This window comes from Marmota monax, unplaced genomic scaffold (genome assembly GCF_021218885.2).
Source record: "Marmota monax isolate L192 unplaced genomic scaffold, Marmota_monax_Labrador192_F-V1.1 WCK01_AAM20220418_F8-fsc00107, whole genome shotgun sequence".
NCBI classification, from domain to species: domain Eukaryota; kingdom Metazoa; phylum Chordata; class Mammalia; order Rodentia; family Sciuridae; genus Marmota; species Marmota monax.
Genome location: NW_026693761.1, coordinates 5,354,869 through 5,374,951, shown reverse-complemented (window position 1 = coordinate 5,374,951; position 20,083 = coordinate 5,354,869). Strand labels below are relative to the sequence as shown.

The window sequence follows — 20,083 nt, the reverse complement described above, 5'->3', positions numbered from 1 at the left end:
AGCATTCCCTAAAGACATCAACTCCAAGGACTATGGATTGCTAATAACACTATGCAACTGTTCATATGGCTATTAATACATCATCTTTAATCTCTTATTTATGGATGTGCCTTGTCTATTCCACTACATACACATTTTTTTTAGGGCCAGTGCTAGGGCCTTTCTTATTTGTCTTTGTATTTCTCGATGACCAGTGTTTAGCATGGGGCCTGTGTGTCCCATGACTGAGTATTTATTGAATTGAGGGGAGCATCAGAATATACCTGGGGAGAGCTTCATACCATCCCTAGGAAATAGAAGAATACTTCAGTCAAACAGCTCTGCTTCGTTGATTAACAAATAATTGAATACATATTATGTATTAAGCTTTGTGTCAGATGCTTTGGGCCAATAAACAAGAAAGGCATTGCTTCTCTCTTTAAGTCATGCGCAGCCTCCTGGAGGAAACAGATATATAATTTAAAAAAATGCAATGTAGCATGACCATTGTACAAAATCACACAGCTTGTGAGTGGTGGATCTGTGATTAAAATCCATGTCTGTTCAACTACAAAGTCACCAAGCCAAATGCTTTCAGAACAGGAAAACTAACAGTGTTGAGGGAGGATTCTCCTCAGACTCCTTACAGCAAGGCAGCAGCTTTTTTCAGCCTGTTCACTGAAAACACAGCTTCCTCTGAAAATACAACTGTACCAAAACATTTTGCTTTATTCACAATAGGTCCTCCAGAAACTGGGGAAAGCTGATGAGACAAAAGACGAACAGTTTGAAGAATATGTCCAGAACTTCAAACGGCAAGAGGTGAGTCCGTTAATCTCATTTCTGGAGTGGGAGATGGTTTTAACAGTGTATGTATGTTAGCACATGCTATGGTTTGGATAGGACTTAGGGCTCACCAAGGTTCATGTGTTGAGATTTAATTTCCATAGTGAGGTGTTTAGGGGGTGGAAACAGCCCTACTATAGTGTTAGGGGGGAATCTCTGGGAGGTGATTAGGATTAGATAAGGTCATCAGGGTGGAGTCCCAAGTCTGCATCATAGGGCCTTTATAAAAAGAAGAGACAGAGACCAGAAGACAGACAGACAGACAGACAGACACACACACACACACACACACACACACACATATTCCCTGTCTCTTGCCATGTGAAGCTTTGCTCTGCCTCAGGACTGTCAGCAAAGAGGCCATCTCCAGATGTCGGCCCTCAACCACGTGCCTTCAGAACCATGAGCCAAAATAAACTTCTTTATAACTCATCAAGTCTGTTGTCTTGTTTTATTGATAGCGGAAGATGGACTAATACAATTTAAAATTTAAAAAAAAATTGAAATAGAGAAAGAACAATGGGGTTGGAATTAACTTGTTCATTGTGGAGACTCTTTTGTAGAAGACAAGGGAGCAAGCACTGCAGAAAGGGAGTTTTGGGACTTGGAACACCAGGAGACAAAGATTTTGCTGTCCTGGACCTCTTCCGTCCCAAGTGACTGATCTAAAGGAAAGATGTTGTTTTGATCATTTCTATTCCACCCAATATTAGAGAGGCAGTAAATATTTCTGGAAAAATGATTTCAATTGTTGCATGCTTCAACATCATGCATTATTGTGAGGGACTACACTTCTCACAATGGATGGAACTTGGTTCTTGGTGGGTCCAAGAAAGGTCTCACTCTTTTAATGCTTAAAATAGATAAGCATACATTAGATACATAAATACATAGTACATCTATGTTATTAAAATTTCATGGGGTGTATAACTAAGAAAAATGTCTAAGAAGATTCCTTAGATGAGGTGATAATGAAAAACAAAGGTTCAGACTGTGTGTGTGTGTGTGTGTGTTTGTGTGTGTGTGTGTGTGTGTGTGTGTGTGATGTTTGCTCCTTTTATGGACAGGTGTGTGTTTAACGTATATGGAAAACTACAAACTACTTTTCAAATGACCTGTTTTGATTGACAATACTTGGTCAATTGAGAATTGGCTAATATATCACTTTTTAGAGGGATGTTTGATCTGGATTGATGTTTGAAACTTTCTGGGGTTTAGGTTTCATACTAGAAGTAGGGTAGGAAGAAGGCAGGGCCCATAGATTCTGGAAAATGGGGACAGAGGGCCAATGTAAGAACATGGACTAATTTCCTGCTATTATTGGAGTTACCAGTGTTCACAAAGAAAATTATGGCCGTTGGATGACAACAGTAATGGAAAAATCATCAATTTTTATTTTGCCTCCTTTGTTCCTGCATAAAAATCCCTGATCTTAGAGGTTCCTTTCTTCCCTATATGTATCAGTGTTTCTGTTGTTTTTCTCACTGGACACATGCTATTTCTTTTCCTCACTGAGAGGTGTTATAAAATCCAGCATGTGTAGGATCATGTAGATCAGTAGGACCATGTAGACCATGTAGATCTGCTAGAACACATTTCTGAATGTCTCAGCAGGTAAGTACTCAACAGAGTAGGGATATTATTCTATCTAAAAATTAGAAAAGAAAGGGGGAAAGTTGTAAAAAAAGAGGAACAGGAACAATTGATCACATCCAAATTACTGAATATTATAGACACCTATGGACTGATGGAGGTGGAAAAGAGAATTCTTAGAGGTATGTTAGATGTAGGCCCATAGAATTAGTTGTCTCCTAGTCTTCCCAAGGAGAACCATCTGTGCATCAATTTCTGCCCTCTTCTGGTGAACTCTCACCCGGTATCACTCATACAGATCTTTGTCTTGGACTGCAGGAAAACCTGTCAATTAATACCCCATTGCTTTGCAGGGCAATCCCAAATGTCTGCTTTAAAAGATTGGGTTTATATTGAAGAAGTGACTCTGTTTATAGTTTTCCCTGCTTAACTATTGATAATCTACTGTTTGAAACCTAGACTTCAGGTCTGATGTATCCCTATGGAGTTAATTAGTTCTTTGCCCTAGCATTTTTTTTCTTTGTCATTTTAATGACATTTTGAGACAGTTGACATCCCAGAAGGCTAATTTGGGAAATATCAGTTCAGTAATACATTCATGTCTAGGAAGCAGTTTGAATTTTCTGATTTTAATGGATTTTTATTGCTATTTTTTGACTTTCCTGACTGAACCAGATAAGGATTGTTTTTGTCTAAAGTACTAGAGAAAAGTTAGATTGATTAAACCATCAGTTATATTGGTTAAATGATCTGTGCCACCAGGAAAGCAGCATGGGTGGCTTTATAGGGCCATTCTACCATCTATTCCTATCACTATATACATTTTTCAAATGTTATGGGGCAAATTGCATAAAATCACTCTTGGAAGCTATACCTTAGTTCTCTCAAGAATTTTAGCAGATTTTAAAACCTGGGTAAAAATTAAAAATTTGGGGAAATTTAAACAAGCAATTCTATTTTATAAGAGTGAAGGAAATAAACTGGAAACGTGAAAAGTGTTATTTCTCAAGAAGACTCATGGCCCCCTTTGGTTCACTTGGAAGATATTTTTGCATGAAAAATATCTTACATTATTGTAAACAATTAATTAGGAGAGTGAGGCAGGGGGAAAGGGAGTGTTTAACAAAGGAAAGCAGAGTGAACTCCTCTATAAAGAATTCAAAATTTTCCATGATGAGAGCTATGGAAAGCATGGATTATAAAAATCCACAAGGAAGAAAACAAATCTGATTTTAGTGCTTCCTCCCCAGAGGCATTTTTATTCCATTTTACCTCTTATCAGAGCTGCTGATAAGTAGCAAATTTGATTTGTGTGAACACCAGCTACTGTCAGTGCATCTTGCTGCCTGCCAATGATCTGTTAGTGAGCAGGGAAAAGGTTTTACAAGGGAAGGAAGGCTGTTGGCTTCTCTTTCCTTCCTGTCAATGAACTTGCCCAGGAAGATGCCACGGTTTGGGCAGGTGTGCTAATTACAATAACAAAATACATCATGGACTGCCTGGGCTCAGATAACCAAATATTGGATCGCATCATAGTCGGTGTGGATGTGAGCACCCTAATTCAGACTGGGCCTAAGATCAGGACTTGATTCTCCTTTTCCTGTATCAGTAGCTTTCCATTTCATTTTTGAAACAGTAGATTAGTATTGTCCTGCTGTTTCTCTCTGTGCCCCCTCCTAAGCAATGGCCTGACTTTGGTTTCTTACAAGTTGAGTGTTCCTTATCCAAAATGTTTGGGACCATCTTTCAGAGATTTTTGTATTTTGTGGTATTAATTATACATTACCATTTGAGCATCATTAATCTGAAAATTTAATCCAAAATCCAAAATGCACCTAAATTTAAAAATTTTTTGAGTATTATATCATTACTCAAAAAGTTTCAGATTTCAGAGCATTTCAGATTTTGGATGTTTGGAATAGGAATGCTCAACCTATACAAACTAGGAAATGTTGTGACCTTGGCATCCTCTCAACCTGTGAGAATTCAGAACCAGTGACTAAAGTTATTAGGCTGCTACAGTGATTGAAGGCTGGGTCAGATCTTCTCCTTACTCTTGAGTTGATCCTCCTGGGACAGGCAGCTTGTCTTGTTGTTTTCATTTTCTTATCTTCATAGGACCCAGTGCTTTTCATGGAAGTTTAACAAATCGTTTCTAAAATTGACTAACAGCAATAATTATAATTTTGAGTGCATTCCTAGAGTATATTTTTATATCGGGGATCAAAGAGATGCATACTGTGTTATTTTTGGAAAGAGTTTTATGAGAGTTATTTAGAACCATATATTTATGATTAAAATTTTTAAAACCTTCAGAATAAAAGATTTTTAAGAGCATGTAAATAAATAGTATACTACCATAGTACATTAACTTATGATAGTTTTTTAAATTTATGGTAAATTATACGTATTCTGTGCATACGTTTGCAATTTGCAAATACTTAGCAAATGCCTTCAAACACTTTTTAAAAATGACAGATAACCAGGATGCGAATAGGTTGATACATTCACCTTTTATGTGGCTCCATCAGGTCTGTTTTGAATAATGGTCTAATTTTAAATGACAGCATGAAGAACCTCACTCAGCCTGCAGATCTTCCTGTCAGGTTACTAAACTTGGGTTCTAAGTTTCAAGCTCAGAGATTGGATTTTGTGTCCACCAGAGCAGTGTTTATCAGACTGGAATTGGCTCAGAATCATCCGGAAAGCACATCTGGTGCAGGACACATTCCTGCTCCTCTCCCAGAGTTCCTAATTCAGTAGGTCTGGGGTGAGCCCTGAGAATCTGTGTGTCTGACAAGTTCTCACGTGATGCCCATGATACTGGTCCTGGGAAAATACACCAAGGACTCAGTGCATTCATTGCACTAACTCATACAAATTTTTCAAGTTTTTTCCTGATTGGTACTTGAAAATTCTATGTTTGACATCTATTTTTAGTACCTTTAAGACAAAATATGCATAAGGATTTGGTTGGTGGTCATGCTGTGGATTATTCACAATATATATAGATCAAATCCACTAAGAGCATCTGATCTTTAATAGGTGTGATTTGGGGTACAGTATCAGAGTTCTCTTCCTCCCCTGCTTGTCATGCTGGAAGCTGGATGCCTTGTCAATTCGAATGATGACCCAATGACACCTCACTGGGTTTAATGAGACTCTTTCTACATCCTATGGTTTAATAGGGGGAGAATATAGAAAATATTAGAAATCTAGAAGTAGGATCCTGTTTATTTGGGGAACTAGGTAAGTGCACCAAATATATGGCCTTGAAAATGAAAACATATTTTTTACAAGCAGTTAAAGCCAGAACAGAGGAAAATTTGGTTGCATTAAATATGTGCATCAGAAACAGGGAAGGTCTTATACCAATTATGTGGTCTCGGCCTCAAGAAACATAAAAAGAAGTGCAAAATAAACTTAACCAAACAGGAAAAATGAAGGAAATAAAAATATAAGGGCAAAAATCAATAGCTCTAAAAACAGGAAAATGAGAGAGAAAAATGCAACAAAAACAACAACAAAAATAGAGAAACTTGTAGGCAAGAGTGACAATAACTAAAGGATACAAATTACCAGTATTAGAAGTAAAACAAAGGTATCACTTTAGATCCTCAGCCATTTAAAGGTTAATAATGAAATAATACCATCAACTTGTACTTTACACTCTTTACAACCACAAAAGACCAATAGCTCTACAACCACCAAGTAACAAAGCTTGAAAGATGAAATAGACAATCTGAATAGTCCTGTAATAGTCCTATAAATGATTTGTAATCTAAAACCTGAAAAAGAGTTCTCCAGACTTAAATGGTTTCACTGGAAAATGCTCACATTTAAAAATTAATACCAATTTTACACATACTATTTTGGGAAAGAGGAGGGAACACTTCCTAATTCTGTCTGAAACCATGACACCTCAAGTTGCCATTCAGTATCTCCTGCTTTATTTTAATTGACCCCCTTCCTATATTCACATCTCCTTCTTTCAGAGTAAGAAAGTTGGTTTCCATTGCTTTTGATATATGTATTTAATGGTGTATTTGCCAGTTTATGTAACCAGTCTTCTGACCATGTGAGCCATCTCCCCATCTGCTGTGTTACTCCAGTGGAGAGTTTCCCCTGCTTCTAGCTGTGACTGACTCATATCCACTGTGCTGTCTCCTCCCTCCACTCCTGAGGACTGCTGGCCAAGAATCCACATTCACTCAGTGCCCCAGCTGACAGTCCCCTTTGCTTACTGGTCTGCCCTCACTTCTGTGCCTCAGAGAGCTTTCCCCCTACTTCCAATAAATCTGGTTCTGTGTCAGTGGAAATATCGTTATTAAATATTGTTACCTAATTCAATTTTATAATGAGGATTATAAAAAAAATCCATGTCTGTGGGATGAAATTGATCCAGGGGCTGTTCTATATGAAACATATGAGCATTATTACATATATACTTATAACAATTGATAAGCATTATTAATGTCTTAAAATAAAGGTAGTAGGTAGTTAATATAGTTGGTGGACTTAGGGGGCAATCTGCCTTTTAGACTTTGCTGGCATGACAGCTATCAGTTAAAGATGTATGGTGTGTTTGCATTTGCCCTTGAAGGATTAAACATTTTTCTTGTGTTTTTGAAGTATGAGATCTCATCTGAGGTTTGTATTGTCTTTACCTTGTGCAGTGATCCTAGAGATCCCAAGCAGATCTTTTGTAACTAGTTTCCCCTCTGCTTTATCGGGAAATTCTTATTAGAAGTATAGCAGTTAATTTCACAGCTTGGACTCCAATTATCCCTGTTCTACAGTGGCCACTGACGGAAATCAGTAGTATTCTCAGCACTGGGAAGAGGGTTCATTCCTGCCAGAGCAGCTCTGGTACAAATTACAGGTTTGTTATTATAGAGCATCTTTCTATTGTCTATTTTCAGTACTTTTAACTAAAACGGACATTGTTCCAGGTCATATATTTGAGAAAAGAAATATAATTTGTTCAGGGCTGAGGAGGGTGAAAAAAATAATAAGTTTAAATAATGTTTATACAGATATAACAGGGCTCTTTAAAATCACAGTGATCAAAATATTTACAATGCTACTTACCAGCAGCCATCACATTCAATAAACAGTATGCTGTTAAGTGTATAATGGGTGAAGTGGCCCTCATGTTCAGTTTATTGCCTGTTGGTAGGTATACTCAACAGAAAACTATGAGTATTAATTAGATAAGGTTTACCTTTATGTTCTTTATGTAATGGGAAAGGTGTTAAAGGAAGGGAAAGGAAAATGTTTGGATGCAGGAGGGAGACCCATGAAGGTTGTTGATGGACATGGAAAACCAGGGAACAGTATTCTGGTGACATTTTAGCAAAGAATGTGTAAGGAAATCTTTCTATGGAAAGCTATGGCCTCATGTGAAATATACCACAAATAATGAGTAGTCTATGGACAAAGAGAGCAGCGTGCAATAGGGTGGGTGATAGAATTTCTTTTCCTTTAATGAAGTATATTAAAGTAAGAACTGATACATGTTCTACCAAATCTGTACTTCTCCAAAAATCTCTCCAGCAATAAATTTTGCAATTGATAAAATTATGTCTGAGTCCACATATTTATTTTGACACAGGAAAATCTGACTTCTTGTCTGTGGTAGTGCCCATACATTATTATTCCATTAAGAATATTTGTTTATTAATCAATTCCAATCAATTTCCCAATGGCATTTCTCATAGAAATAGAAAAAGCAATCATGAAATTCATCTGGAAAAATAAGAGACCCAGAATAGCCAAAGCAGTCCTTAGCAGGAAGAGGGAAGCAGGTGGCATCACTATACTAGACCTTAAACTATACTACAGAGCAATAGTAACCAAACAGCACAGTACTGACACCAAAACAGACTGGTAGACCAATGGTATAGAATAGAGGACACAGAGACTAACCCACAAAATTACAATTATCTCATATTAGACAAAGGCACCAAAAACATGTATTGGAGAAAAGATAGCCTATTCAACAAATTGTGCTGGGAAATCCATATGCAACAAAACAAAATTAAACCCCTATCTCTCACCATGCACAAAACGCAACTGAAAGTGGATCAAGGACCTAGGAATTAAACCAGAGACTCTGCATCTATCAGAAGAAAAAGTAGGCCCTAATCTCCATCATGTGGGATTAGGCCCCAACTTCCTTAATAAGACTCCTATAGCACAAGAACTAAAACCAAGAATCAATAAATGGGATGGACTCAAACTAAAAACTTTCTTCTCAGTAAAAGAAACAATCTGTGAGGTGAATAGAGAGCCTACATTTTGGGAGCAAATCTTTACCCCCCCCCACACACACACATCAGATAGAGCACTAATCTCTAGGGTATAAAAAGAACTCAAAAAGCTAAGCACCAAAAAACCAAATAACCCAATCAATAAATGGGCCAAGGACATGCACAGAAACTTCTCAGAAGAGGATATACAATCAATCAACAAATATATGAAAAAATGTTCATCATCTCCAGCAATTAGAGAAATGCAAATCAAAACTATGGTAAGATATCATCTTACTCCAATCAGAATGGCAGCTGTTATGAAGACAAACAACAATAAGTGTTGGTGAGGATGTGGGGAAAAAGGCACACTCATACATTGCTGGTGGGACTGCAAATTGGTGCAGCCAGTATGGAAAGCAGTATGGAGACTCCTTGGAAATCTGGGAATGGAACCACCATTTGACCCAGCTATTCTTCTCCTCGGTCTATACCCAAAGGTCTTAAAAATAGCATACTACAGGGACACAGTCACATCAGTGTTTATAGCAGCATAATTCACAATAACTAAACTGTGTAGCCAACCTAGATGTCCTTCAGTAGATGAATGGATTTTTAAAATGTGACATATATATACAATGGAAGATTACTCAGCAATAAAAGAGAATAAAAATCATGGCATTTGCAGGTAAATGGATGAAGTTGGAGAGGATAATGCTAAATGGAGTTAGCCAATTCCAGAAAACAAATACTGAATGTTTTCTCTGATATAAGGTGACTGACTTATTGTGGGATAGGGAGGGGAGCATGAGAGGAATAAATGAACTCTAGATAGGGCAGGGGGTGGGAGGGGAAGGGAGGGGGCAGGGGGTTAGCAATGAAGGTGGAATGTGATGGACATCATTATGAAGACATGAATTGGTGTGAACATACTTTATATACAACCAGAGATATGAAAAATTGTGCTCTATATGTATAATAAGAATTGTAATGCATTCTGCTGTCATGTATTTAAGGAATAAAATCAATTAAGAAAAAAAATTTATTTACATGACATGGGACAAATTCTACTTGCTTGCTCTTTTTCTTTATTTACTCCCCTGCTCTATAAAAAAATGAAATTATTTCTAGGTGCAATTTGCTTTGGGCTTCCTTTCACATTAAGGGCATTAAACCTTTCTTTGTCCATACCCAGGGATGTGATCGTACTTCCTCTTTTAGTACTTGGCAGAGCTCAGCAGCCAACCAGCCAAGCAAATATCTTTTCTCTTGAGGGATCACATTAAGGAGACTTATCTGAATCAAGATGCTCTGTTGTAATTAAAGGCAGAAAGGAAGTTGATGCAGTGAATAGTTGGTGGTCAGTGTCTGATGGAGTCATTTGAGACTACACTGCTTGCTTCCAAGCTCTTTCCCACTTCCCTCTCTGCACCTGCTCCCTTATGATTGCCCTTACCTCATCTGCCATGTTCATATCCAAGTGCACCTTCTTTAAGGTCAACTCAAGATACAGTTCACCTTTTGGATTTCTAGCCCCCTTTGTCAGGAGTCTCTCTTCCTCTATTTATTTCACTAGTTCATTATTTGTAGTCCAGTTTTCATATGTGACAGTTATTTGATTCGTACCTGTGTCCTCATCAGATTATTACATAAAGAAAGACATCCTGTTTTAATCATTTTAAGTAAACTCCATGAATATTAGCACCTGTGAGATGCTTAATACAGCTAATTTTGAGTTGCCTCCTTGTCACAAATATGCTCTGGATTTACCCTCTAATTTGCATGCTATATGCCTCCTTACTTGTTCAATATTGAAGCCCCTCTTTGTTGTAGCTTATTTTACTTCTTTTATTATAATTTTTTTCTCAGTAGGATATCCAAGGAGGTATTTCTGACATGGCCTGGGCATTATTCTACCCTAGGTTCTGAAGCTGCCCTGGTAGTTATGATGCTCCATAAAGATCTGATGGCACATATAGTATTTTCAATCTTCACAGTTTTCATGCTTTTACAAACAATATAGTAAATAATTTTAATTATGCAAAATAATTTTTCTTATCCTTGAATCCCAGTTAAGCTCTCCATTTTGTAGAAGTTTTAGTTTTTTCCTGATGTATTATATTCTAGAGCAAGTTTTATCTTTTCTGAAAGAAAGAGCCTTTTATCAAAAGCATTACTATATTTAATTAATATCTGATAATTGTTTTTGAGAGAATTTTGTAATTTGTTGTCTGAATTTATAAAGGGTTCCTATTAAAGTTTAAGCTCAAAAATCACAGAGAAAATCAGTATAAACAGCTGCATCGCTGGAAGTAAATTTCACCTAGGGGAGCTCTTTATTCTTATTTATGTGGGAGTTTTATAATATTGAAAAACCAAAAGCATACAAAAATTTCATAACACTTAAAGTGTTTTATTTTAAAATCAACTTTAAAAATATTTTGAGGTTGTTTAATAGGTTATAATACATGGAGGCCGATATAGAACAAACTAATACAATTATTGAAGGTATACACTTGCCACGCAATGACTGACTGTCTTCTATATTCCAGGAACTGATATAGGCCACTGAGAATCATCAGTGAACAAGACAGACAAAGATCATTGTCATTTTGGATCTTGTATTCCAAGAAAATAAGTATACAGTATATAAGTAGATTATATTGTTTTGTAGAATATGGCAAGAGTGTGGAAAAACAAGTAAGTGGGAAATAAATAGAGCAAGGTACATGATATCAGGAGGCTTGTGGACATTGGGTTTCAAGTTTTGCTTCAGAGGAGAACAAAGAAATAGGACTTCAGTTGGCAGAGGAAGTAGGGTCCAGAGTACATATTTTAAAGATGTCAATTATATACTAATGGGACTCATTATCATTTAGTCCGAAAAGAAAATGTGATGATTCACCAGTGAAAGGGGAGATCAGGTGATCTGTATTCTTGAGTAGACAGGTGGAGGTTGGGTATAGTACACAGCTGGAGGAGCACAATGCTGCTACTAGCTAGCAGCTAAAAGGCAGGGATAACTTCTCTATGGATAAGTGTCTTTCAAAAGCCTTTTTGACTGACCCATCACCTAATTATTGAGTGCCTATCAGGCATGGAATTGTACAGGGCATTGGATAGAAGTAATGAACAATTCAAATGCAATTCCTCTTTGTCAACTTTGTGTTGTAAGTGTACAGAAATCCTTTTTCTTTTGCAGCAATTAAAATGGTAGACAAAAGAAATAGACTTTACATGATATCACAGTACTATTAACATTATGATATAATTTGATGTCCTAATTTCTTCATCTACCTTTAATGCTTGAGTATTCCCTCACCCAAATTAGTATTCTTAGAAAAAAATATTATTTCTATACCGTCTCATAATCCCATTTCCAGATAGACTCCCAGGCTAAATGGGTGTTTACTAGATGTTACTCCAAAGGACCTCACCCTATAAAGTAGTTCACTTAGTAGTCATTATGAGTGTCTTAGTTTAATTTATTTATATAAATAGTCACTATATGGCCAAAATAACAATGAAAATTGTCCATTAAACACTGAATTAAGATGGTCACTCTCTTTTTTAAATATTGTTTTTGTGGGAAACATGTATTTTTTCTTTATAATCTTGATTTAATGTTTTTTTTTTCTAATTAAAACTCACTATGATTGTTAATGCAATTGACTTCTTTGGAAGCGAGCAGATAGTATAGGTGTCAAAAGCATGTGTTGGTCCTTGCTTGTGAACCTTTTCTGCATCCCTCTATGATCTATTTAATATCCAACACATTTATTAAATCTCTTGTCTTTGCTCATGTAAAATAAGTCTGCCTACTTCTTATAAATGTTAGGGATGCTGTCCATGGTGCCAGATGGAAGAAAGAAAGCAAAAACTTGACACATTTATTGGGGAACATGTCTATCTATTAACTACTTTTATTTGTTCTATTCATCATCAAGATTCTGTCTTCAGTTTTGGCCTATATAAATCAAAAGCTTTAAGCCAAACTAAAAATTGACCCAAACTACAGATGTTTCAAACATCACTGTGCTGATTCCTATGGAGTCTGTTCCCAATTTCCAGAGTATACAAAGAACTCAAAAAATTAAATAATAAGAAAACAAATAACCCAATCAACAAATGGGCCAAAGACCTGAACAGACACTTCTCAGAGGAGGACATACAATCAATCAACAAGTACATGAAAAAATGCTCACCATCTCTAGCAGTCAGAGAAATGCAAATCAAAACCACCCTAAGATACCATCTCACTCCAGTAAGATTGGCAGCCATTATGAAGTCAAACAACAACAAGTGCTGGAGAGGATGTGGGGAAAAGGGTACTCTTGTACATTGCTAGTGGGACTGCAAACTGGTGCGGCCAATCTTGAAAGCAGTATGGAGATTCCTGGGAAAGCTGGGAATGGAACCACCATTTGACCCAGCTATTGCCCTTCTTGGACTTTTCCCTGAAGACCTTAAAAGAGCGTACTACAGGGATACTGCTACATCGATGTTCATAGCAGCACAATTCACAATTGCTAGACTGTGGAACCAACCCAGATGCCCTTCAATAGATGAATGGATAAAAAAAATGTGGCATTTATACACCATGGAGTATTACGCAGCACTAAAAAATGACAAAATCATAGAATTTGCAGGGAAATGGATGGCACTAGAGCAGATTATGCTTAGTGAAGCTAGCCAATCCCTAAAAAACAAATACCAAATGTCTTCTTTGATATAATGAGAGCAACTAAGAACAGAGCAGGGAGGAAGAGCAGGAAGAAAAGATTAACATTAAACAGATACATGAGGTGGGATGGAAAGGGAGAGAAAAGGGAAATTGCATGGTAATGGAGGGAGACCCTCATTGTTATACAAAATTACATATAAGAGGTTGTGAGGGGAATGGGAAAATAAACAAGGAGAGATATGAATTACAGTGGATGGGGTAGAGAGAGAAGATGGGAGGGGAGGGAGGGGGGATGGTAGAGGATAGGAAAGATAGCAGAATACAACAGTTACTAATAGGGCATTATGTAAAAATGTGGATGTGTAACCGATGTGATTCTGCAATCTGTATTTGGGGTAAAATTGGGAGTTCATAACCAACTTGAATCTAATGTATGAAATATGATATGTCAAGAGCTTTATAATGTTTTGAACAACCAATAAAAAAATTTTTAAAAAAAATAAAAAAAAAATAAACAAATCACTTCTAAAGGAGGCTCTTCATGGTATTTCTCTGAAGGTTTCCATCCTATTTTTTTTTTACCTACTTTTAGTTGTTTTTCACTTTTCAATATTAATTAATGATGCAGACTCAGAAGGCTTAGATTCCCATTCCTCAGCATTCATTTAGAGACCAATTCCAAGTATCTCCCACTATTCTTATGAGGAAAGCTCATTTTCAACTTTTGAGGCTCCTTCTAAAAAATCCTCAGACTGGCTGTACCATTCTGGTAATGGGATACAGAGAATTAGGCATATCTCTTATTTAGGCCTGGGGAGACTATCTGAAATGACTGTGAACATCTGCGTAAATGAGCTGCAGTTGGTTCTAAGATTTGCATCTGTTTTATTGGTTTACATCTACTGTGATTCTATTTTGTAAGCCATGCTGTAAAACCTGTGGTTGACTTTGTCACTGGAGTAGAAATCTCAATGAAGTAAGCGCATTGGCAGTCATGTCTTATGGTGGCTGAATGAAACCTGGAGCCAGACAAGTATCTTTTTTAAACAATCTTATTCTAGAGCTATGTACTAGAGTTTCCATCAACACACTAAGTGTTCATTGGACTCAGTGAAAAAATTTACTAGAGATTTCCAATAACCATCACCTGGAGGCCTTTTAAAAGTACATATTCTTGAGTTCTTTATTTGACTTGTGCCTGTAAAGAATCACCTGTGATGTTAGGACCTAGATATGAGCCTGAGGTTATAAAGACACAGTAAACATAATGGTTTCCTTGATTGCATATCACACACCTGATTATTTATAAGAATCTTCCAAGGAGCTTTAAAATTTTTCAAATATCAAAGCCCCACCACACTGCCTTAGACAAAAGTAGTGATAAAGCATATTTATTATAATTCCTTTCCTCAAATAGTACTTTGGTATTTATAGTGTGTTTGGGGTACTATTTGCTTGATTCTCACAGTGATCCATAATTATAATTCTTTTTTACATATGAGAAAACTGAGTATATGTCATAAAAATTGTCATTTTGGAAATAAGCTTGATTATTCTTTTGACTACTGGAATCATGTGTTTGAATTTCCTTAGGCAGCAATTTATCATATTAACATGATTTTTCTCCATATCGTTTGTTAAGTGGTTATTATACATCTGTATAATTGTTTCTGTGTACTCTGGGATCCTCTATTACTGTAATATTGAAGACTATAAAAAACTCTCTGAGAAACTTGACCGTGTGTTTGATACCTAGAAGTACAAATGAAAAATAAGGAATCATTACAAACTTCCAAGGATCTTGTTTTGGGGAGGTTTTTTTTTTATATTTCTCATGAAGATATTCCTGATATTCTTGTATTATGAAATGTAGCAAAACTTGGTTCAATCAAACATTTATGAAACATCTACTGATAGCACAGCTGATCATTTAAAAAGTACTGTGTAGAGCAATAACAGCGACATATAACATGTATGGACTGCAGGGTAGTTCTGCAGGGTGCCAAGTGTTCTGTTGATCACTTTACCTGGAGCGTCTCCCTCAATCTTCATGTTGGCGCAAGGAAGTGAGTCCTGTGGTCACCCTTATTTACAGATGAGAATTACAGAGGCTAAGTAACTTCCCCACGATTGCACAGTCGGAGAGGCAGCTCATATTTTAAAGCCAGGCAGTGTGTGATTCTAGCACCCACAGACTTTATCACTATGCAATAAATTCTGTGGAATCGTGAGCTTTTGATAAAAACAAGTGAACAATTTTGGTATATTTATTTATAGATGAGGACTGTATGTGAGAACATGGAGAATGATACCTTTAGTTAAACTGTCCTCATGTCAACAGTTGACTCTTCTTGCACAGCCTCATCCCTTATCATCATCAACACCCATGTCTTCACAGCCTAGAGCACTGAAGTCGTGAGCCAAGGGTGACCTTATGTATTCTTGAGGAAGAATTAAGGCTTAAATAACTCAGAATACTTGGAATCAAATGCTGATTTGCCATCTAGTAGTTGTGTAACTTTGAGCAAGTTCTCAGCCTCGGTACTTCAGTTTTCTTATTTGCAAAATGGTACCAACCTCATCAAGTTATTATGAAACAGTTGAATTGTGACACTTGAGATGGTCCCTGGAACAAAGTGACTACTCACTGAGTGTTATTCTTTGTGAGTATGTTTCCATGTTAAAGGGTTCCATTGAGGACATTAGTCAGTCATAGACTTATTAGTGTTTCCCACAATTCATATGTTGAAGTGCAACCCCCAGTACCTTGGAATGGGACTATATTTTGAGATAGGGTCTTTAAAGAAATGAATAGGGTTAAATGATGTCATATGGTGAGCCCTAATCTGATAAGACTGGTGTTCCTATAAGAAGAGGCAGAGACACCTGGAAAACACACACACACACACACACACACACACACACACACACTCACAGCTGTGTGAGGACATAGCAAGAAGGTGGACATCCGTAAGCAAAGGGGAGAGGGCTTCAAGAACCCAAACCTGCCAAACCTTGCTTTTGTACTTTCAGTATCCAGACCTGTGAGACAGTAGTTTTCTGCTATTTAAACTCCCCAGTATGTGGTATTTTGTTATAGCAGCCCTAACAAGCTAATGCAGGCATTGTGAATGGCAGCTTCAGGAACATTTTAGGTGTTTTAAGTGACTGGAGTATGACAGATAAGCACTTCCTTCTCTCTCATTCATGTATCCCTCTAAATTGAAAACACCAATTGTTTTTCTAGTGTTTTCACATCCTGCCCAATTTGCTCATGAGAGAATACTATAGATATAGCTGGCATTCAGACCCATAGAAAGGAACATACAGAACAATTGGCAGAGTTGTGGTTGGGTGATTTCCGAATCAGCCACCCCTCCCCTGATAAATTCAATTCTTTGTTTTAGGCATTAAGGTAAAGGTCGAAAGATATTTAAATAATGCTTCAGTGCACCTTATAAGTCATTGCTATACACACCTACCCACCCACCCACCCATGCATGTGTACACACACACACACACACACACACGTACACACACACGTACACACACACAGGAGAAAAGCTGGCTTCTCAAGGGTCATAAACTCAGTTGCAGTAGAGCATGTCTTTCAGATGTATTCAGCCTGCCTGCTGTGATAATGCTAACTAGACAGTTCTATCATATTGCACACACTATGGATTAACTTTTCCAAAACATCTGAGTACAGATTGGTATACAAGTTAGTTTGCCTGTAGGAAATGAATGGAGAAATTGTACTAGTGACTATTAGCTAGCTTTCTTATTTTGTTTTGTTGAAAGATAGAACATATGTTTACTTTGGTCTTCAGATCATAGGTATTCTTGGAATTGATGACAAGAGCAGCTGGAAATTGGGCCACAAATTTTGGATACAACTGTGGATGCTGAGATGTTCTCTGTGATGTCTATCCCCCAGGTCCAATGCCAAGATTTCAAATATCCATCCCTATTTATTCTCACATCTTCTGTATTAATATCTATGAAAAGGCATCTGAAAAAGTCATAGAAATTGTTTTATGAAATCAGTGCTGTGTTCCTAATGACAGCTCTTGTTACTACAAAGAGCTTAAAGTGAGGAAATGGAAAAGTAAATTTCAGACACTTCAATGCTTTTTCCTTTGAAATTCCTGCATCTTCTTCCAATTTAACAGCACATGAACTTGTCACACGGAGGGCGCCATTTCCTAGCACACCAAGAGTGTCTGCAGTGCTCAGAAACCTTTCGTCTTTGATCATAAGTGTTTTTGGATGTTCTGCCTAATTAGTCATCTGTTAGTCAAGGTGCTGATTATGTCCTCATTAAATCTCATCTCCTTGATAATCTAATTTTCTTCTAAGCTACAGAAACGATAAGTACATTGATTAACATTAATTTCATGACTGAGTTAGCTTGTCTGAACTGAAAAAATGAGCCAATTTTAATTTTTATGTGTTATTTAAGCTATTTTCAAGAGAAAAATGTCAGCAAAGGCCAAAAATTATAATGTAATGATGGGAACATGTATGGATTTAGAGTCACAGATGAGATGACAGGATTCAGCTTTGTGAAGTCACACTTTTGTGACTGTCTTCTCAGATCCAGGTTTCATGCATCTGTTCATACTGCTGGCTTTCCACCTGAGCATTTTTCTAAATGCTAGCTCACAGTTAGTTTCTGAGTTAGAGAGGTAGTTCAATGAAAAAGTTTTCTATGTATGAGATTTTGTTCCTCCTCTTTCTTTTCCCTTTTATGGCAAAAGTTACTTATAAAGATGTCAGTAATTATTACATTTACCATATTTTAATAAGGAATTCACGAAGCTATTGCCTGTTGAACAGGTATCAAGTATTTATTGCCTTATTTTCCAGGCCTGTATAACCTTAGTAATAATATCTACTGTGTTTGGTTTTGCAAGTACCATCAGGGACACAGTAATACACATCCTTATGCACATGGTGGCGTGTGTTCCCACTGACCCCAACTGTGCAGTGCTTGAAGTCTTCAGCATAAGCATTTAGTAGCACTAATATATTTTAATGCTTCAGAATTCAGTGTATCTAAACAATAAACACAAAACTCATTATTTTTCTTATGCAATTTATCATACCTTATGGCAGTCCTGCTCAAGAGACTTTCAAAGTCTCTGGTAGCTCTTCTTATCAGGGACATGGCTTATTTTAGAGAAAGTTGTGTGTCACCCTTATGTGCTCTGACCAGAGTGTGCTAGAAAATTTTGGTTCAATAGCATTAATGCTGCTTGTTTGGTACTACACAGATCATGCCTTTCAATGTTTGAAAACCACATAGGTGTCTTGGGGGCTGTCCAAGGTGCTGAACAGCCCTTGTCCAAGGTGCTGCCCCTGAGCCCAGACTGTCTGGGAACAGCTCCCTCCACCTTCATGCTCCAACCCCTGGCATATATGCAAAGAATTAAGGAAGCTTTGTTACTGAGAATCAACCTGTTGCAAAACAACATGGAAACACATTGAATTAGGCATGGGATATGATTCCTTTGTATTAAGTAATAAAGATCTCTGAAACATCCTTTGCTGATTTGCCTACCTTACTGTTTCTCTATTTAGTTTGACTTTTACCTCTATTCTAATACTTATGGACAAATATGATTAAAGAAATAAACACAGGGATAAGGGAAGAAAAAACAGCAGTGTCAAAGTACAACTTAGCATGGGAATAAATAATTAAATTAATTAATTAAATGATTAAAATAATTAAATTAAATAAAAAATTAAAAAACTAGAGGCAGTGGCATTCAGAACTTTGTGGAGATTTAAACCATGTTTACTTTGTGCATGCCTATTTATTTTTGATATATTCAAGATGAGACCTGGCTAGTTTTCTAGGAGAGCTGAAGAGCAGGCAGGTTAAAAGGCTGCATCCTTCTCCCCACCCTGTGGAAATACAAGACCCTGAGGGAGGGAGTGGGTGAGAGTAGCTTTAATGAGGAAGGAAAACATTCCAACTCCCTCAGACTGTGTGGGAAGAAAGTGAAGCCTGCAGGACCAGCTGGGCTTTGGAAGCAGCAGCTCCTGACACTGATAAATGATTCAATTGGCAAAATAAAGGACCTCTGACCAACACTGAAGCCATGTTATTCTACTGCAGTATATGGCAGGGCGAGGAATTTCGTAGGCGGCAGATCCTTCTTGGATCTTGTCCAAAGAGGAATATTTGCTAGGCAATTCAGACAACTTAATTATAATAGACTCTCTTCCCCTCCTGTTGCCATGAGCCCTCAGAGAGTGTGATCAGGAAATAGCATAACAATTTTAATCTTACCTTGTAGGGAATGACATCAAGCAATAAAGGAGAAAATAACAGGCATGTAGCCCCAAGGGTGTAGAACTTTGAGTCTGTTCTCCATGCGCGCATGCACAGACACACACAGAATACGTAATTCATGGCTGAACTATCGAAATGGCAATTTTCTGAGGAATTTGGAATGAATTGCAAATTCAGTGAAATATGAGCAAGGTGAAAAAAATTTGTTAATTTAAAACAAAGAGAACCAGTTTTGAGTGCTGGGATCTGTGATGACACAGAGGAAGCATTAAAGGAAACAGAGGAACCATTAGAAAAGGATGGAGAAAACGAAAATCAGGAGTGGGTGGTGTTATGGAAATAAGCCAAGGAAGAACAATTTCCAAAAAGAATGAGATGTCAATATGTCAAATGTAGCTGAAATGCAGGGAACGTGATTCAAGGACAAAG

The 20,083-nt window shown here is 37.1% G+C and overlaps 1 protein-coding gene across 2 annotated transcripts in view; it reads left to right on the top strand.

Moving 5' to 3' along the window:
* The window catches only part of Amph (amphiphysin), a 215,199-nt gene that overhangs the window by 96,045 nt on the left and 99,071 nt on the right, over positions 1-20,083 (top strand). For both annotated transcript variants that reach the window (XM_058584457.1, XM_046460616.2), the window contains exon 2: positions 721-801. In XM_058584457.1, coding sequence (XP_058440440.1) covers positions 721-801 — 81 coding nt within the window. The remainder of the gene's footprint in view (positions 1-720; positions 802-20,083) is intronic.